The following is an 18,683-nucleotide window of genomic DNA, read 5'->3' on the forward strand; positions in this document are numbered from 1 at the left end:
AGGCACTGCGGTTAAATCCAAGGAGCCCAGTTGTTCTGCATGTGCCACTCCCTTCTGTTTGATTCACCCACATGCAGCAGTCTGTGCCTCTGGAAAATTTTTGCCTGAAGTGTAAGGTCTCTTGCTGCTCTTTTCTCTGCCTTGGCCTGACTGTTGTGCTTGTGCACACAGTCCTGTGCCATGCACGTAGCTTGCTGTCTGGCTCTGCCCTCTCTTTTCTCAGAAAGAGACACGAAAAGAAAGGAGGTTGAGCTTTACAGCTCGGTTAGCAGCACAAATAAAAGTGTTACTTTAAATTCCCGGGGTCACAGAACTGCATCCTTTGATTTCAGTTGTAAGGATCCGGAAAAGCAGTAACATGTGGCAGGACAGGATTGCAGCGCACTTTCTGAGGTAGGAGGCTGCACAGCATCTGCTGGTAGCATGCATGGACCAAGATTAGCTCGCCTCCAGGTTTACATCTATGGTAGCTTACTTAGTTTTCCCTGTATTTGGTAGAATTTGCCATTTGTTGTCTGAACTGCTGACTGCAGCGAGCCTTGCTTTGAAAAACTGTGAATTTAGTGTGGAATTTACCCTTAGAAGCAATGAACCAAGTCAGGCCCCAGTCTCTCTTCTTCAAATGCACTTCCTTCACCTGGAAGGAGCACCAATGCTTGTAGTTTGTCCAGGTCTATCCTGGACGTACTTGGTGAAATGTTATTTCCTGATTGGAAGGTGTGAGTTCTGAGTCATCGCCGCGGATACAACTAACAGGAACTCTCTTTCCCTTGCAGCTTCTTGTTTCGCTGCTGTTCTTCTCACTCATGGATCTCATCTCAGCAAAAATAGCACCAAAGGTAAATTCAGCCCTCAGGGAATTCTCATGGCACTAAATACATCTGATCGGCTCGGTGTGCTGCCTGAAAATGCTTTGTACCAGTACTCAGAAGGCTGGTAGCTTGTTCTGCCAGAAGGAAGGGATCTGCAGCGTCCCAGACAGAGCCTGCTGAAAGCCCTTCTGTTCATATCAGATTGAATGTGTATTTCCTTCTATCTGATGTTATCTTCCCTGTCACTACAGGAGCTTTTATTTCTGAATGACTTACTATTCTCAGTTTCCTGCTCAGACTTTACACCTCCAGGTAGTGCTGGAACCTCGTATCTATCTCTTGGCGTTTGTGTAGCGTTGCACGTTAGTTGTAAGACGCTTTTCCTCAGGCCAGAAACACGCACGGAATTTCACAACAGAAGAGTCCCTAACAAGGAGGAACACGGGTTTCCAAATGATTTAGTGCTATGAAATGGAAGAGCAAAGACCACAAGTTTCTTTCAGCAGCTCTCTGCCCTAAGCACCCTCCTGCCTATGAACGCATTTGTCTTTTTCCCTTTGCTGCCTTCTCAGCTTTGAAGTGCAACCGTCGGTGTAGTCAGCTAGCAGATTGGATCGGGGAGCAGATTCATGCTAAAAATAATCGTTTGATCTCGTCGTCTTTCATTGGGGGAGTCTGGAGGAAGAGTCATTGAGGAAAGAAATATCTTGAGCAAACAGATAGGGGAGGTTGTTCCAAGTAAAATGAGCAATGCGAAAAACCCTCCCAAGGCTCGCTGTCACTGGAGAGGTTAGAGGGGAGAAGTCTGCTACAGGCGACAGGGTGGGGTAGGTGCAGGACTTGCAGGGGCCTTGCGGAGCACAGCTAGGAAGCGAGCAACCAGTTTGTGACCAGCACACCCATACTGCTTCCCCTGCCCCTGTTGTGATGAAGCGCCTGCATTGCACAAGTGCCTGAGGGCCCAGGGAGGAACCCAGGCCCCCAGGCGAGGGGAAAGGCTTGGGCTAAATTCCTGAAGGTCCTTTAATAGAGCATGTCATGTGTGTGATCTCTTACTGGGACTTCTGTTCTGCTTTGATGCAACTAAAACCTAAGGTGATCTATCCTTTCTGACACCCAGGAGGGCGTGGATTTTCAGACCTCTCTGGAATGGTCCCTGGAGATTTTGCAGTGCCTGGAAGAGAGGGGCGCGTCCTGGCCACTTCTCTTCCAGTCACCAGAAGAAGGTGAGCGAGTCCTGCCTCCAAGGGATGGAAAGTTGAGGTCTAGTGCTGGACAGTAATGCTCTCTTTGATTAATGAATGTGCTTTGTAAGGAGGAACTGTTGGGCCTTTGTGAGCTGCATGGGGGAAAAAAAAATTGCTTCAGTAAAGGCTGAGAACATCCTGCTTCTACCCGACGGTACGGTGACCCGGCTGATGATTAGAGCTGGCTGAAACTCGGTATTGTTTCATCTGGTAGAGAAAGCCTAAGAGGGAACAGCTGTCTTCTAGCTGTCTTCTCTCAGGATCACCGCACCCTAGCGTCAGGGTTTAGTGTGGGCTGGGAGGAAGCTGTGCAGCCCCTGCGCTGCTGTAGCAGTACACGAGGTAGCATGAGGACCGCTGTAGATGCTTAGTGCTCCTCTCTGGCTGTTACAGGCTCCAGAAAATACTTGGTCCTGCGCAGTGCAGCCTCCGACTGCCACAGCCGGCTCTTGCCTCTTGCGTTCTACAGGTACCGAATGTCCTGCTGGTTTCAGGAGGAATGAGGGAGGATGTGGTGGGTGGCTGACGTGGACAGCAGCTGGCCTGTTGGCGAGCTGAGCTCCTACGTTAGCTGGGCAGGAGAGAACGCTGGATCATGGCAGGGCTACTGTTTTAGAAACCCCCCATCTCTTTTGCTAGAAGTTTCCCTTCATCTTTGTGCTTCAAATGGAAGTGTCCCAGGCTGTGTTATCGCTCCTGGCAGGGGGTGGCCCTGCACACAATGGGACTTGTGAAATAGATGGCAGCGGGAGCACTACCTGAATTTACCTCGTGTCTTGCTGTTAGAAACTAAGGTGGAATTGGCACTGACTGGGTACGTGTGTGACTTCCCATAGTCTCACCCCTGGCTTTGATCAGGAGCTGCTTGCTAGAGAGCAGCTCTTCCTCTACGTGGCGCTCGACCTCTACATCCAGCTGCTTCAGCTCTTTGTGGAAGGGAAGGACCTGCCCCAGACTGACCAGGTGGGACAAGGCCCAGACCCTGCGGAACACGTGAGTGAAGCTCAGGCTCTTTTTCCTCTCCTAACTGTGAATCCTATCCATTTTCCCTTCCCCCTGCTGCTTGCAGCGTCCCTCTTGTTCTTACTCTCCTGTACAAAGCGGTGGGATCGCGTGGAGATGCCTCTGCGGGCAGGCAGCGTGTTCCCAGCCTGGGGTGAGGGGCTGCAGGCGCTGCTGGTGCCTGAACCCTCAGCTGCCCCACTGCTGTCCTACTTGTACGGGGCCTTAGAATGGATGGAGCCCTTGAGCGAACGATCTGCTCAGCTTGTGCCTGGGCCGTGGGCACAGCCTGGTGGTCCCTGTGCCCCTGCTGGAGGCAGGGGCTGAGCGCTGAGTGACACCGCTGGGGGCTCGGCAGTGCCTCGTCTCGTCTGTTCCTCAGGGGGATCCCGTGGAGGTGATCTCGAAGGCCCGTCGGTTCCTGCTTGCTGCAATTCCTCGCTGCCCTACCAGAAGCTTTGGAAACGTAGGACCGGTGCGTTGAGCATTTTCTCTCCTCCCAGCCTGAGAGCCCAGTGTCTGAGCAGCACCAGCTTGTGTAGCCTTTCTTGCCACACTTCACTCGCTTAACGGGCGGCAGGCAGCGTGCTGCCGTACCAGGCATTGGAGCAGCAGCCACCTGCTGTTCGACCTGTGCTATAGCCACTGCCATCCCGCTGCCCTGCTGCAGGCTCTCAGCTCCGTTAAACATTACCCTCATGCTCTCTTGCTTAATGCTTGGTCTTACGGAAAGTGCCAGGCCCGGTTACGGGGCAGGTGGTGCAATCCCCACGCGCACGGCGCTGGCTGCCTGCAGCCCCTGATGGCCGCAGCGGTCAGCAGCAGCTGCCTGCACAACTCACTGCTGTTGCTGTAACTTGCTCTGAGGAAGCACGAGCGGGCCTAACACCCAACACGTGCCCTCTCCCCAGTTACTAGACGCGTGTGACCAACTTGACCCCGAGCTGGGAGCCATCCTCCTGCATCGCTCGAGGCCGGCCGCAGCTCTGGACCTGGACGAGGAGCTGGTTCTGTTCTGAGGGCCAGGCAGCGCCACCCTGCTGACTGGGGACAAGGGACAGACCCCGTGCTACCTTTCTGTCTCACCAGTGCTGTTTCTTTCCAATTACTTTGTAAATAATTTATTACAAGCATAACCATGAAGCTCTTGTTACAATAAAAAGTAGGTTACAAATTTCAATTTAGTCTTACTTTGGGAATTTTTTTTTTTTTAAACCAAAACAAAATGTCTGCTGAAAGTTGCTCCACTGTCCTAGGTACCCTTACAGCCACCTGCGGGCAATACTGTACAGGCAGCAGCTTGTGCAGGTCGGTAACAGTTGTGGGCCAACTCTGTTTCTACAACTGTGTGCGTGGGGAGAACGGGGACAAGAAAGGGGTGCTGCCAAACATCCACTCCCCTTGGATTAGACAGACTCTTAGTACAACACTGCTGAATCAGACGTGAGCATGGAGAATCACAGCATGATAACAAGCTTTTTCTGAGCAAGCTGAAGCTAATTCCACTGAGTTCTTTGGAGACTAAAATGTAGATTAAAAATCTCCACTCTGCTGTATAGTTTCTACAGGGCTGGACTGGGAAATCTGCCCCATCCCCCTCAGGTGGGCTCCTGCTGTGCAGTCACTTCTGGCTTTACTGCCTGGCTCTCTGAAGTCCCTGAAGTATTTAGGAGGAGAATAGGCTCTGGCTCCAGTGGCTTGGTTTTGTCCTGAGTCTGGGTCAGAGGGTGCACCATGGACATGTGGACGTTAAGGTTATGGGCCTTCTCAAAACGCTTCCCACACTGGTCGCAGGCAAACTCCAGCTCCGTCTCGGCTTTGTGTTTGGTCATGTGGTACTTGAGCGATGCGCGCTGCCGGCACTGGAACCCGCAGATTTCACACCTGCAAGGCAAGGCACAGGCTTAGCTCCCAGCCCAAGCTGTCTGGCACAGGGACCAGCTCACCTTAGGCTGTGCTGACCAGGACCTGGGGCTGCAGGAGAAGAACAAATGCCACAGCCTCAGGGGCTGGCTCGTAGCATCTCCTAAAACTGCCCGGGACAAGCAACACCCTAACCCTCAGGGCTGGAGCTGAGCAGTCGCCTGAACAGGAGCAGAAGGGGTGAGACCTGCTCAGCAAAGGGACGTGCTGGAGCTGGGGCACGCGCTGCAGAAGCGGATGAACATTTAAAGTGCTACAGGCAGGGCTGGGGGCAGGGAATTACCCTGTGCTAAGGACACCAGAGCTTCCTGACGCCTTCTGTCCCGTTTTTAGCTACGAACAGATGATGATGTGCACTTACTGGAGGGGCTTCGCTCCCGAGTGCCGCATCTGATGGACCGAGAGGTGTTTGCGTTGCTTAAAGGTCTGCCCGCATTCATCACAGATATAATTCCGTACCTCTGCAAGGGAAATGAGGAAAGGATGGCCGCTACTGCATGAACCACACACGAACAGCTGCCCACAGTTACTGGGGGAAGCTGAATTCCTCCCCCTGCCTCAAATCCCCCACACGATGGCTTCTTACAAGCTTCTGTGTCAGGATGACAGTTCTGCAGCCCCCACAGAGCCTTGCTACAGCGCCCATCAGCCTCGTGCAATGAATCAGTTGGCACTGCTCACACCCATCCCCAGTGTGATCAGGACTGTGCAGACCCACCTGTATGAATGAGTTTCACGTGCCGCTGCAGGTACCGGTCAATCATGAACACCTTGTTGCAGCCTGGATGAGGACAGGGCCTCTCCCGAACTTCTTCGTGATGCTCTTTGATGTGTTTCTGTAAAGAAAGGACAGAGCTTCTAAATGCTGATCTTAAAGCGGAGATCACGGCTGCATTTTTTCCAGAGGAAAAAAAAACAATCCCCCAGGAAATGAGACCCCCATCCTGGCAGCCTTGCGCACCGTCACTGTTTTGCCGTGAAAAAGAGACTTGCATCCAAATCCATCCCTGGCAGCAGGGACTTAACAGGACACAGCGCAGCTCGTTCCAAGGGCTGCTGCCGAGCCAGTGGCAGGCTTCCAGAACAGGAGGAGCGCGCTGAGCCAGAGCAGCTCCTTTTCCTTTTGGAAGCACAGAAAACGGCCAGGGACGCTGGACGGACTGCTCCCTTCCGTGACTCACGCGGGCACTCACCCCCCGCAAAGCTAGACGGTGAACGAGAAGTCACGGACCTTCCCCTCGCACGAACGCTGCTCTACAACACTCAGAGCTGCAGGTTTGAAGTAGGAACAAGCCCTGACCCTACCTTCATGCCGTCTGCCCCTCTGTAGACAGCTGTGCAGCCCTGGTAAGGACACTTGTAAATGGTGGGCAGCTCCTCCCTGCAAAGCAGAGGCTTGCTGTCAGCCGGCGTGCCGGGAGCCAGCGCTGCCGCCCCGCCACACCCAGCTCTTTATTACCTTTCACATTTGATTTTTTTTTTCCAGCCTGGCTTAGGCCCTGGCTTCTTCCTTACTTTGGGCTCTTCTGCCTTCTTTGCTTCTTTGCTGTCACTCTTCTTGCTAGAAACCCTCCAGGAAGGAAGACGGACATGTGTTTAACACTTAGGACATCTGCTTAATACTTGATGTTGATTTGAGCCCTCCCACCTAACTGTCCCTGCGTGTTACACCTGGCCTGAAGGCTCAGCCTGATGCCTGACCTGGCAAAGCCCAGGCTACACAGGAGCACGCGTGCCATCACATGAATACATGCGAGCCGAGCTGCTGTATTTACTGCAGGGCCTGGGGAAGAGGAACGCGGCTGCACTTTAACCTGATGGGCAGCTCGGGGAACGCGTGTTCTGGGCATTACAGTTACCTCGGGGGCAGGAAGGCAGGGATGTGGGAGAACTGAGGCCAGGCAGGAAAACAGAGCTCGTCTGCGCAGCTGAGCCCTGCCCCGCGGCAGCAGAGCAGAGGTGGGCACCAGCCCTGCTGCTCAGCCACAGCCCCCTGCCAACCACACCGCGCTTCCAGAGGGGGAAAGCCCCTTACTTCTTCTCGGGGTAAGGCTCGAAGGAGTCATCTGAAGATTGCACGTTTCTCTTCTCATTCTCATCATCACTCAAGAAGTCTCTGAGAAAGAGAGAGAAGATGCCCTTTACCGACAGAGGACACGCCTGACGCTCCAGCACCAGCAGCAACACGCGTTCTGAGCTCCCAGCACGTTCATCACCCCCACAGAACCGCGCAGGAACCGAAGCTCCACGTGTTCTCCTCCCCCGCAATCTCCCAAAGCAAATAAAGCCTCGGTGAACACAGCAAACAGCAAAATCGGCTCCTTTTAGGGTTAGATCTCTCTAAGATTAACTGAACCGCTGTCAGGAGAACAAAAATTGTCCATTACTGAAAAGATCCGATGTCATAACCAGTTCCTATACTAGGAAAAGTAATTTTATAGAGCAAGAACGCGATATGATTGTCTGGCACAGGTTAATTGAGCTGCAGGTCATTCAGCGTTTCCTCATACGTAGCGGCCGCATTTTTGCTTGGATGTTTTGTTTGGTTTTTTAAACCCTACGCTATACAAGAGGCAATTCACTCTGTAGCCAGGAAGCCAGCAGTAAGTTTTTGGGGTGCTTTCAGTGTGACAGATTTACCTGCCACGCTGCGCTAAGTTTGCACTCGGCCATTCAGCACCTACACTCAGCCACCAGCCGTGTACCAGCCTCGTTTCACTCCTGGGTTTGGAGAACTCGGCCAAAGCTCTGACCAGAAAACCCGCTAGGCTGCCAGCGTCCCACTCCCACTCAGACTTCTGCGCAAACGCTCCCGCGTGGGATGAGTTCTCGGGGTCCCACCTACTGCCCACGAGCTCAGGGCTGCGCACCCGCACCCCGCTGCCCCGAGCTGCTGAGGGGAGCAGCGTGGGGGCGAGACGGAGCCGCCAGCAGCCTGCTGCCCCACGCAGGACCGCGCGGCTGCTTTCCCAGGGCGCAGGGCCTGGCGCAGAGCACGGCCAGGTCTGCTGGAAGCAACCAAACAGAGAACACACGCGCACGCACACGCCGATGTGCAAACACCCTGCTGCGGCAGAGGCGGCCGAGGGAGGGAGCTGAGCGCTGCCACCGCAGAGAAACCGCTCTGCGCCTCGGGTGCCAGCTCCCAGGGCCTCCGGGGACCGGGTCTCTGGTGGAGAAAGAGCTCTCCGAGGCCTCTCATTTCATACTCGCAAAGAAGACATTAAGGCTATTTTAAACCCACTCTTCTCTCACCCCTCAGAAAGGTCACTGAACTCGTCTTTTACCCGCTCATCCGACGTTGTAGACAGAACCTGCTTCCCACTCAACTGTCCTAGGAAATGAAGGAGAACAAGGTGCGTTACTAGGAAAAGCAGTGAGAACGAGCCAGCAGAGACAGCTGCCGGGAGGGCACTCTGACTTCACTCATGGTGGCTCATACTGGAGGGGAAAAAAAAAAAAAAAAAGCGCTCCACGACAAGTTAATGATTATTTAAGCCAAACTCCAGGCCTCGTGTGCTCCAGGAGCAGCATTCTGCCTGCGCCCCAGGGACCGGGAGAGCCCTCACCCTGCAGCTGCCACCAGCATCTTTTGGTTTCCCCAGTGACAACTGCTCTGTAACTGGCAGGCTCATTCCCCACTGAGTCACAACTGCCTTTTCTCCTCCCAGCAGCAGACGTCTCACAGGGCTGTTAGAGATAAACACATCTCGACTTCTGGAACTCGGGATCAGCCTAAGTCCCCAAGTTTTAGGGGAGAGGGGAGCGCAGCAGCAAGAGCAAGACCCAAGCGTCTCCGGGGGCTCCTGCTGCTCGCCATCGCCCTGCAGCTGCAGCTGGGGGGGGTCACACCCGATCGCCGACACGGGGACAGGGTTAGGACTGATCAGAAACCAACACCTGGCAGACGGTCAGAACTAGAGGCTGCTCTGCACCGCTCATGTTCCTGGGCGAGGGCAGGGCCAGCTGAGGAACGGCCAAGTCTCACCCCTCCATCAGAGGGGAACAAGAGGCACAGGGGCGAGGGGACGGCTCTGGCTGCAGGGCAACGCGGCCAGCCGAAGCCCCGCGCTCCCCCTTCCCTCTGCGAGGTTTGCTGTCCGAGACCAGAGACAATTTTCCGGGCAACCTCTGCTTCCCGATGGGATCCGAGTCCCCCTGAAGAGCGGTGGTCCCCGAGGAGGGCACCCGAGCCCCGGCACCGCTCCCTGGGCCAGCTCTTGAGATCTCGGCCTTCCCCAGAAGCCTGGGAGAAGATCAGAAGGCAAATCCCTTACCTGTGGCGCTGCTCAGCGGTGACACGGGCTGGGGCAGGGCTTTCTCCTGTAACGAGGTCGTGCTGTCCAGTTGCGAGTGAGATGAATCCCTGTTCTGCGGCGGCTCATTCTCCACGTTCAGTGGCACCGATGTGGTCCCTTTGTTTGCGGGCTGCTGGCAAGGAGTTGTCCTTACTGGAGCATGCTGGGGTTTGGGAGCAGAAACAGCCTCGGCATTGTCTGCCCCTGCCCCGTTGTCAGTCAAACGCTGCGCCGTGCCCTTGCTCCACTCCCGTTTGACAGACAAGGCATTGTCAACGAGCACCGTGCTACAGTCAGAATCCGTGTCCATGACGTAGTCGTGCCCGTCCCCGCAGCCCCAGACGGCGCGGATGATCCCGCAGTACTCGGAGGACAGCACGCTCTGCAGGCTCGGCACCGACTGGCAGCCCCCGGCGTGCGCGTGCGCCCACGTCACCAGGCTGTGCAGGCACTGCGGGCTGGAGGTGATCAGGTCGACTGTTGGGAGGGGAGAAGCAGCGGGCGCAGGGTCAGTGCCTGCGGACCCGCTCCCGATGGCTCCCGAGCCACTGACAGCGGCTGGGTCAGGCTGGTGCTGCCCCCAAACCCGCTCTTCGCATTCCCCACGTAAGCCAGCGCCTTTCCAGCGCGGCGCTGGGATGCCGGTGCCAGTGAGGATCCTTCTGGGGACGCGAGGGGAGAGCTCGTGGCGGAGGGAGGACGGGGCAGCGTGACCGCCCAACCCGGCGTGTGCCGGGACAGCCCTGCCGAAGGACGCAGGCACTGCCCTGCCCCAAACACCCCAGAAAACCACCCCCCTGTGCCAGAACTGCAGGAAGAGAAGGGAGGCAGCTCCGTGAGCAGCTACTCACCCAGGCAGGAGGCACCTCCCTCCACGCCAGGCTGGGCCGGGGCAGCGCTGCTCCTGCAAGAGCCAGAACAGCAGTGGCAGCGTTACAGCGGGACCGCACCGACGCGTGGTGCTTTACTACTCCCGATAACTACCGGGGGCAAAGAAACGCAACGTACTTTCCTTTCGACTTGGCGTGGCCCGTGGGAGACGCGTTCACCCTCTGAATGAACGTCCTGAGGACGCTGCGGCATTTGTAGAACTGGGCATGGCATTTCTTGCAGACGAACTGGGGGAGCGCGGGGTCCTGGCGCACCGCCACCCCGACCAGCCGCTGGAAGTCCGTGAAGAAGACCTGATCCACGCGGCGCTGCTTCTCCGAGTTCTCCCCCATCACGGGGACTTTCCCAAAAGCGTTGCGCAGGCTCCTGGAGGAGAACTTCCCATGGCAGAGGCGACAGTATCCAGTACTCAGGGCTCTGCCAATTCCTGCGAGAGAAGGATCGGGTACAGCTGCTTGTGCCTGCTCCAAGAGCACGCAGCCAGCTGTGGCCCGAGGGCACCGGCACGCAGGAAGACATTCCCCGTCCCTCAACCCAAGTCAGCAGGCTGCCTTCGAAGTCCTGGCCTCAGCGCAAGCACAGGAAGGCCAGGCAGGATGAGACCTTCTCCAGGACTCAGGGCAGCCCCTGACAGAGCAGGGGCTCCGCAGCATCACCGCTGTGCTGCGCCCCAAACCCCCCGCTGTCCCTGCCCTGCGCCCTGGGGAGGCGGCTCCAGACCCAGCTCCTCCCAGCCGTGGTGCTCGCAGGGCTCTCGCGCACCCACACTTCCTCCAGCACCATCCTCCAGCTAAGTCACTCTTCTCCCTGCCCGGCGTTTATCTCCAGAGTATTTATAGACAGCGGCGGTGGCCCTCTGTGAGCCTGCAGCGCCCCAGCTCTCCCCCCTCTGCCACCCCAACGGTTCTGCCTCATCACAGCCTCATCAGGGCCATGGCCGGGCTCCAGCCCCCTCCAAAAGGGCAGCACACGGCAAGCGATGGTGGTCCTGCCCCTCACCCGGGGGGTTACAGCTCCTGCCCACTGCCCCAGGAGCTGCCTCTGGCCACGCCAGCAGCAGCCATCGAGCTCCAGAGCCTCAGGTTCCCACTGCACCCGGCAAGGGGCTCCTGTGCTTGATGGGAGACGTGGGGCTGGGGGGCACAGCACTACAGGGAGCTCTGGGGAGGCGACAGCGGTACGGAAGGGCAGCACGTGCCAGCAGAGCGCTCACCAGCGCTTCGGAGGGCTGAAAACCACCCCTCGTTCCCAGGCCAGCCGCCCGCTCTCCTCCACGCACCCCCCCACGGGGGAAGATGCCCCTCGGGCGCCCCTCGCCCTGACCCACACCGGGGCACTCACGTCTCCCCCGTACCCGCCGCGTTTGCCGGGCCACCCAACCCAGCCCCGCGCAGCTCGGGGCCCAGCCTCACCTCCGGCCCCAGCAGCGACACGCACGTGGCCGTCGGCCCCGCCGCGCCCACCGGGGGACAGACGAGGACGAAGGGGGCTCCCTGCCACCCGGACCTTTCCCCATCACCTTCCCAGCCCCGTCCTCACCACCCCGGCCCTCCGGCGGTGGTCCGGAGGGGACGGCTCCGTCCCTCGCGCCCAGGAGGTCGCAGCCAGGCTCGGCCTCGCCGCCCGAGGCCTCGAGCGCCGCCGCCCTCGCACCTCCGAGCCCCGCGTGCCGTGCACGGGGCGGGACGGGACGGGACGGGACGAGGCCCCCACCGGCCCCCGTGAACCAAACCCCCCTCCCCGCACCGGGGCACCCCGCGGGGCCTCACCTTCCTCCGCCGCCCCCCCGGGCCGTGCCCAAGCGGAGGCCGCCGCCGCCACCGGGGCCCACCCCGCGGCCGGTTCGGGCCTCGCCGTTCCCTCCGCAGGCCCCCGGGCCGCCGCCGCCGCCGCCCCGGGCCGCCTCCGGGGCTCGGTCGAGGCCGCAGCGGGGCCGCCCGCGGCCGCCAGGAACCGCCCGCGCCGATCGCGCTTCATCGCCGCCGCCGCCGCCGCCGCCGCGGGCCCGGCGCGCCCCGCCCGGCCCCTCCGCCCCGTCCCCGGCAGCGCCTCCAGCGGCGGGGAGGCCCCGGCCCGGTCCGTCCCGGTTTAGGTTCCCTCCCCCCCCCCCCCCAACACACACACACGGCCGGTACCGGGGCTCTCCGGGCGTTCCGGCCGCCATGGCGGCGGCGGCGGGTGGCGGAGGCGGCGGGGCCGGGCCGGGCCGGGCTTTGCAGGCCGCTATGAGGGCGGCGAGCGGGGCTCTGGAGATGGACAGCGGGGGGAGGCCGAGGGTGAGCACCGGAGACCGTAAGGGGGGGGGGGGGACACGGGGGTCCGGGAGTGCCCCCCCCTCCTCCCCCGGACCCCCGTGTCCCCCCCCGAGGGCTTTTTAGCACCCCTATTTCACCCCCGTTTTATTTTTACGGCAGGAGGCGTACGTGGAGTACCTGAAGAGCATCGCCCTCATCTCGCAGGCCCTGCAGGACGAAGCGGCGCTGACAGGTAGCCCACCCCCCAGCCCCTGTTGTGTCCCCCCGCCCCTGTGAAGGGGACACGGGTGGGGAAGGAGATGACGGCCCTACAACCCCCCCCCCTTCCTCTGCGCAGATGGGGGCGAGGGGCTCGGCCCCGACACCCCGAAGATGCTGAAGTTGGCAGAGCAGTGCCTGGAGAGGGTCAAGTCCCTGGCGGCCGCGCTGGGTGAGCACGGTGGTCCTCAGGGGACGAGGGGGGAGAGCAGGGGTGGTGGCAGGGGTGGCTGGACCCGTCCTGCCCTCCCCAGGCAAAGCCAAGGTGATACCGGCCCCGCAGGAGCGCGGCGGGGGGCCCGCTCCCGTCTCCAGGCACCGCAGGGTCTTCTCGGATGAAGGGGGCAAGCTCTCGCCTTTCCTGCCGCCGGAGATCTTCCAGAAGCTGCAGATCGCCGAGGCGCAGGGAGCCCGCAAGTGCGTGGGGATGGGGACGTGGTGGGCTGGGAGCAGGGGCTGTGGGGTCAGCGTTCGCCCAGCCCCACTGCTGGGTCCAGAACGGGGCAGCCCTGAGCCGGCCGCGGTGCCTGGCTCGTGTGCGGGGTCACCCCTACGCCCCTGGTTCCCCGCAGGGAGCTGACGCCGCTGGAGGAGGCGTCGCTGCAGAACCAGAAGCTGAAGGCTGCCTACGAGGCGCGGGTGGCGCGGCTGAACCCCAGCCAGGCCGTGCAGAAAACCTCGCTGGTAAGCGGGGAGCAAGGGGGTGGTGGCTGCCGGCAGCTGGGTGCGGTGGGTCCCGCACCCGGGCTTTTGTCGGGCGTCACCGACGCAGCATCGCTTTGCAGACGCTGTCCCTGCAGCGGCAGATGATGGAGAACCTGGTGATCGCCAAGGCACGGGAGGAGACTGTATCCTTGCTGCTGGGAGAGAGCTCAGAGCAGGGGCTGGGGGCTGTGACAGGATGTGGGGTCTGAGTCCTGTCCCGTTCCTGGCTGGTTTGGGGGGCCGAGGTGGGAGAGGCGCAGGCTGTGCCTGTCCAAGCTGCCTCCATGGCACCGCTCAGCCACCACGGGGGTCCCGGGAGGCTCCCGCCGTGCCACCCCACGCACCCGGCCTGTGCTTGTGGTTGCTGTTTCGTCAGCCACACGAGGGCTGTGCTGGGTGAGCGGGGCTGGCGCGGGGCTGCTGCAGTTCCGGAGCCTTGACTCTGCCCTGGCCCAGCTGCAGCGGAAAATGGAGGAGCGGCGGCTGCGGCTGCAGGAGGCGGCCAACAGGTGAGGGCACCGGGTGTCGCAGTGGGGACATGGAGGCCTCCCTGCATGCACCCTCACCTGGGCCCACGGCACCCCCAGGAGGTTCTCCAGCAGCGTGGCCCTCACCCCCGAGGAGCAGGAACAGAGAGCGCTCTATGCCGCCATCCTCGAGTATGAGCAGGACCACGTAAGTACGCGCTGGAGGCTGCTGCCACAGGCGCCGTGGGGGCAGGATGACGTGCTGTGGGGCAGGATGACGTGCTGTGGGGCAGGACACCACGCTATGGGGCAGGGCGAGGTGCTGTCCCCCCCTGTCCCTCCTGATGGACCACGGACGCTCCCTCAGGACTGGCCGCGGCAGTGGAAGGCCAGGCTGAAGAGGAGCCCGGCAGACCTGTCCCTGGTGACGGGGCTCTTTTCCTGCCTCCTCAGGTACTGCGGGGCTGGCAGGGGGCTCTGCTTGGAGCCAGGGGGGGGCGCAGCTGCTTGCCAGTACCCCCCTCACCCCTGTCCCTCTGCTTCCAGCTTCCCCGAGCACCCCATTGCCCAGCTTCTGCGCAAGCTGCAGTGCGCGGTGTACACGCGGCTGTACCCGGCTGTCAGCCAGAGCAGCCCCGAGGCCGCCCCCGTGGCCTCCACCGGCCTCGCCTTCCTCTCGCTGGATGCTGGGGGGCCCCTGCCTGCGGAGCCGGGGGGCCGGCGGCTCCGAGCCTCCCGCAGCCTGCACTGCATGTTCTCGGTGCCCGAGCACGGCCCGGCCGAGCTGCGGCACAGCCTCTCCAGCGCGCCCCTCGCCGACAGCAGCACCGACGCCCCCGGGACAGAGGGGGAACCCCAGGCCCCCCGGGAGAGCTCCTTCGAGGACCTGGAGCGGTTCCTGGCGTCACCCGAGGACTGGCCCCTGGGGGAGCCCCTCGCTGGCCCCGGGCAGGCGTCGTCGCTGCAGGAGCAGCTGAAGGGCGTCGTGCGGGACATCCACAATGCCATCGGTGAGGGGGGGACGGGGCATGCGGGAGGGGGACGGGGTCTTGCTGTGCCCAGCCGAGCGAGCTGCGTAACTCCTTCCTTCCCAGACAGGCTGCTGTCCCTGACCCTGCTGGCCTTCGAGGGGCTGAACACCGCCGCTGGCAAGGACCAGTGCCTGGCCTGCATCGAGGAGGCCTTCTTCCCCCCGCTCTGGGCCCCGCTGCTGGCCCTCTACAGGTACGGCAGCACTGAGGCTCGGCTGGGGGCTCCTGTCCTGGCCCCCCTGCCCCAGCAGTCCCCACTGTTTGCCCGCAGGAGCGTGCACCGGCCCCGCGAGGCGGCCCTGGCCCACAGCATGGAGCGGCACCGCAACGCCAGCCCCGCCGAGATGGGGCTGCCCTCCCGGCTCTTCCCCGCGGCACCCGGCTCTTCCCCCGCCTACGGCGCCGCCGTCGAGGACCTGCGCCTCATCCCGCTGGAGACGTGTCCCCGCAGGAAGCTGGACTGCATCGGTGCGGGGCCGGGCCGGGGGCGTGCTGGGGTGCGCGGGGGGCAGCGGAGGCGCCCCTCAGCACCCTGCTCTGTGCCGCAGTGCGAGCCCTGCGCAGCATCTGCGAGTGCGCCGAGGAGTACTGCAGCGCCCGCGACAGCCGGGCCCCCGCCTCTGGCACCATGTGAGTACGGCGCTGCGAGAGGGGCGCCCGGCCTGGGGGGCAGCGGGGCTGGCGTTCCCTGGTGCCACAGGGCTGCTGGTTCCTGCTGTGGGTACTGGTAGCCATGGGTGCTGGTGTCCTTGGGTAACAGTGGTCACCGGTGCCAGTGAGCATGGGTACTGGTGTCCTTGGGTGTCATCGGCCATGGGTGCCCAGTGGCCATGGCTGTCAGTGGCCATGGGTGCTCGGTGACCATAGGTGCTGGTGACCATGGGTGCTGTTGTCCTTGGGTGCTGGTAACCAAGGGTACTGCCATCCTTGGGTGCTGGTGGCCATGGGTAATGGTGGCCATCGGTGCCAGTGACTATGGGTGCTGGTGTCCTTGAGTGCCAGTGGCCATGGTTGTCAGTGGCCATGGGTGCCGGCGACCATGGGTGCCGGCGTCCTTGGGTGCCGGCGTCCTTGGGTGCTGGTGTCCTTGGGTGCTGCTGACCCTGGGTGCCGGTGTCCTTGGGTGCTGGTGCCCCCGGGTGCCGGTGGTGCCGGTGCCCGGCGGCCCACCTGAGGTCGCGTGTCGCCGGCAGCGGTGCGGACGACCTGCTGCCCCTCGTCTCCTTCGCGGCGCTGCGCAGCGGGCTGCCCCAGCTGCTCCCCGAGTGCGCGGCGCTGGAGGAGTTCATCCACGAGGGGTAGGGGGCTCGGGGGCTGGGGGGGGGGGGTCCGGGGAGGGGGGGGTGCCGTGACACCGGGCGGTGACGCCGCGTGCCGCAGGTGCCTGCTGGGCGAGGAGGGGTACTGCCTGACGTCCCTGCGCAGCGCCCTGGCCTACCTGGAGACCCTGCCCTGAGCCGCCCCCGGGACCCCCCCCGGGACCCCCTCCCCGGCAAGTGGCGGGGCCGGGCCCGCGGGGGGGCGCTGCGGAGCTTCCCCCCCCCACCCCCGGGAGGGCTCCGCCCCCCTCGCGTGACGTCACGGTGGGCGGGGCGCGGGAAAGCGGAAGGGGCGCGGGGCCGGGCCGGGCAGGTGGGAGCGGGAACCGGGACCGGGGTGGGGGGGGGGGGAACCGGGGCGGGGCGGGGGGACGGAGCCGGGGCCGGGGCCGGGGCGAGGCCACGGGGCGGGGACCGGGCGGTGCGGCGGGGGGGATCAGGGGGGACCGGGCCCGGGGGCGGTGCTGGGGCGGGGAACCGGGGGGGGGGCACCGGGAGGAACCGGGGCCGGTGCGGGGCCACGGGGCGGGACCCGGGGCCGGGAGCGGTGCCGCGGCGGGGAACCGGAGGAGTACCGGGGGGAACCGGGGCCGGTAGGGGGCCACGGGGCGGGATCCGAGTTGGTGCTGCGGCGGGGAACCGGGGGCACCGGGACCGGTAGGGGCCCGGTGGCGCTGATCCGAGGGCTCCCGCAGGATGTGCGCGGGCCCGGCGGTGCGGCAGGAGTACCGGCGGAGCCTGGAGCGGGGCCGCGCGGGCGCCTGCCCCGACCCCTCGTTCACCGAGAGGCTGCGGCAGCGGCTGCGGGCTGAGCCGGGGCTGCTGCGGGCCCTGCAGGACGACGCCGGCGCCCTCCTGGCCCGGGGGCTGCGGGGCCGCCGCGAGCTGGGGCCGGCGCTGCGGGGCCTGGCGGCCGCCTTCGAGCTGCTGGAGCGGGCGGCCCTCAACCTCTACCTCTTCCCCTGGCGCAAGGAGTTCGGCACCGTGCAGGTGGGCGGGCGGCGGGGGCCTGGGGGGTCCCGGGGAGGGGAAGCGGGCCCCCCGGCGTCACCCCGCTCTCCTTGCAGACCTTCTCGGGGGCCTACGTGCACTCGCTGCGGGCGGCGCTGCCCGAAGCCGACCTGCTGCGGAGCTTCGGCCGCCTGGGCTACGTGCGGCGGGACGAGCACCGCCTGGCCGTGTGCCGCCGGCCGCCGGGCGCCGAGCTGGCCGCCGCCGCCTGCGGCTTCTTGGCCTGCCGGCTGGAGTGCGAGATCCTGGCCGAGGTGCTGCAGCGGCTGCGGCCCCGCCGGCCGCGCGCCGAGGAGCTGCTGGAGGCCCGCTGCCTCGCCCGCGACGCGGAGGCCTGCGTGGAGATGCTGCGGGAGATCGTGCCGGGAGGCGGCGAGGCGGCGGCCGCCTGCGACGACGACGACGTGGATCTGTACCGGGAGATGCCGGAGAGCCCCGGGGACGGCGGGGAGCAGGACCTCAGCCCCCCAGCGCCGAGCTCCCGGCTGTGGAGGGACCCTACAGGGCTGCAGGAGGCCCAGGACGTGCTCGGGAGGAGCTGGGACCTCTGCGAACACAGCGAGCTCGGGCGGGAGCTGCTCCCCACCATCCCCAAGCCAGACGCTTCCTCCTCCTTCTCCTCCTCCTCCCCTCGCTTCTTCCTGGAGCAGGAGCTCAGGGGGGGTGGCGGCAGCCCCCAGGCGCTCCCCCCAACCTGGCTGCCCCCCGGGGAGCCCCCACCTGGCAGCCAGGCCGAGGCGGCGCCCGCCAGTGCCCCGCAGGAAGCCCCTGAGCTGCCCCGCTACCAGCTGCACTCCTGCTTGCGCCAGGGCGCGCTGCCCGCCTACTGCTGCACCACCTGCCAGCAGCTGCACGCCGGCACCTGCGCGGCCGGCAGGGCCTGCCGCAGCCAGCACCGCGGGCAGGAGCTGCGCGGCGAGCGGCAGCAGCGCCTCTGGCTGCAGCGGACAGAGGTGGACATGCTGCTGGCCGACAGCTCCAGCACCCGGCCCTAGCAGGGGCCCCGGGGGGGCGCAGCGGGACGGGCCCCCTGCTCCAGCTGCTGCTGTAAACGGCTCCGTGCATCCCAGTAAAAGGTGGCTGCCTTGCGGCACGCTGGTCTTGTCTGCCAGGGAGGGAGCGGGGAGGAACGGCCCAAGGACCCCCCCAGAGAAGGACTGGGCACCCAGCGCTGTCCCCAGGGTGGTTTCGTCCCTGGGGGGGCTTCAGCTGGGGCCAGCTCCACGCCGGTGCCACCCCCCAGGAGCAGCTCTCGCCTCGCAGCACGGCTGGGCCAGGCCTTGCCTCAGGCTGGGGGGGGGAGGCCGAGCTGGGCACCCTCAGCCCTGGGCAGGGCAGGGGAGGGCGAGGGCCGCATCCTGCCTGGGTCCTGCCCCAGGGACCTCGCTCACACCGCAGACGTTTGCAGCTGCTTTTATTGACAGCACAGTCGGGGTTACACCGCGCAGCCCAGGGCTGGCCCCG

The 18,683-nt window shown here is 63.4% G+C and overlaps 4 protein-coding genes across 12 annotated transcripts in view; 3 read left to right on the plus strand and 1 right to left on the minus strand.

Annotated features, from left to right (window-relative positions):
• Nucleotides 1-4,241, plus strand: part of FANCA (FA complementation group A) — a 34,826-nt gene extending 30,585 nt beyond the window's left edge. For 2 of the 9 annotated variants that reach the window (XM_067004303.1, XM_067004304.1), the window contains exons 38-43: nt 777-839; nt 1,933-2,038; nt 2,453-2,528; nt 2,896-3,022; nt 3,444-3,536; nt 3,973-4,241. In XM_067004303.1, coding sequence (XP_066860404.1) covers nt 777-839; nt 1,933-2,038; nt 2,453-2,528; nt 2,896-3,022; nt 3,444-3,536; nt 3,973-4,080 — 573 coding nt within the window. In that variant the 3' untranslated portion in view covers nt 4,081-4,241. The other 7 variants (XR_007167566.2, XR_010834397.1, XM_048075131.2 and 4 more) reach the window with 6 other exon arrangements.
• Nucleotides 4,167-12,175, minus strand: ZNF276 (zinc finger protein 276). The gene is made up of 11 exons (XM_067004307.1): nt 11,943-12,175; nt 10,291-10,600; nt 10,134-10,186; nt 9,262-9,759; nt 8,240-8,318; nt 7,020-7,100; nt 6,444-6,554; nt 6,290-6,365; nt 5,703-5,820; nt 5,346-5,445; nt 4,167-4,945 (listed from the first exon to the last, which is right to left on the minus strand). The coding sequence occupies exons 1-11, from the start codon at nt 12,148-12,150 to the stop codon at nt 4,660-4,662; spliced, it is 1,920 nt and encodes a 639-aa protein (XP_066860408.1). The 5' UTR covers nt 12,151-12,175; the 3' UTR covers nt 4,167-4,659.
• A 95-nt stretch (nt 12,176-12,270) lies between these two features.
• Nucleotides 12,271-17,041, plus strand: VPS9D1 (VPS9 domain containing 1). The gene is made up of 16 exons (XM_067004308.1): nt 12,271-12,449; nt 12,588-12,660; nt 12,766-12,858; nt 12,941-13,103; nt 13,259-13,370; nt 13,472-13,534; nt 13,848-13,900; nt 13,979-14,066; nt 14,226-14,311; nt 14,405-14,868; nt 14,953-15,082; nt 15,161-15,357; nt 15,438-15,519; nt 16,083-16,187; nt 16,270-16,381; nt 16,904-17,041. The coding sequence occupies exons 1-15, from the start codon at nt 12,336-12,338 to the stop codon at nt 16,343-16,345; spliced, it is 1,899 nt and encodes a 632-aa protein (XP_066860409.1). The 5' UTR covers nt 12,271-12,335; the 3' UTR covers nt 16,346-16,381; nt 16,904-17,041.
• SPATA2L (spermatogenesis associated 2 like) lies at nt 16,655-18,309 on the plus strand. The gene is made up of 2 exons (XM_048075191.2): nt 16,655-17,198; nt 17,276-18,309. The coding sequence occupies exons 1-2, from the start codon at nt 16,905-16,907 to the stop codon at nt 18,212-18,214; spliced, it is 1,233 nt and encodes a 410-aa protein (XP_047931148.2). The 5' UTR covers nt 16,655-16,904; the 3' UTR covers nt 18,215-18,309.
• Nucleotides 18,310-18,683: the final 374 nt, after the last annotated feature.

This window comes from Anser cygnoides, chromosome 12 (genome assembly GCF_040182565.1).
Source record: "Anser cygnoides isolate HZ-2024a breed goose chromosome 12, Taihu_goose_T2T_genome, whole genome shotgun sequence".
Classification (NCBI taxonomy): domain Eukaryota; kingdom Metazoa; phylum Chordata; class Aves; order Anseriformes; family Anatidae; genus Anser; species Anser cygnoides.

Excerpts from the sequence above, each read along its gene's own strand:
- ZNF276 (XM_067004307.1), bottom strand. The coding sequence starts at position 12,150 with ATGAAGCGCGATCGGCGCGGGCGGTTCCTGGCGGCCGCGGGCGGCCCC. Across the intron at positions 6,555-7,019 it reads GAGCCTTACCCCGAGAAGAA|GGTTTCTAGCAAGAAGAGTG; the intron begins GTAAGGGGCTTT and ends TCCTTCCTGGAG. Across the intron at positions 5,446-5,702 it reads CGTGAAACTCATTCATACAG|AGGTACGGAATTATATCTGT; the intron begins GTGGGTCTGCAC and ends TTTCCCTTGCAG.
- SPATA2L (XM_048075191.2), top strand. The coding sequence starts at position 16,905 with ATGTGCGCGGGCCCGGCGGTGCGGCAGGAGTACCGGCGGAGCCTGGAG. Across the intron at positions 17,199-17,275 it reads AGGAGTTCGGCACCGTGCAG|ACCTTCTCGGGGGCCTACGT; the intron begins GTGGGCGGGCGG and ends CTCTCCTTGCAG.
- VPS9D1 (XM_067004308.1), top strand. The coding sequence starts at position 12,336 with ATGGCGGCGGCGGCGGGTGGCGGAGGCGGCGGGGCCGGGCCGGGCCGG. Across the intron at positions 13,104-13,258 it reads GAGGCGCAGGGAGCCCGCAA|GGAGCTGACGCCGCTGGAGG; the intron begins GTGCGTGGGGAT and ends GGTTCCCCGCAG. Across the intron at positions 14,312-14,404 it reads CTCTTTTCCTGCCTCCTCAG|CTTCCCCGAGCACCCCATTG; the intron begins GTACTGCGGGGC and ends CTCTGCTTCCAG.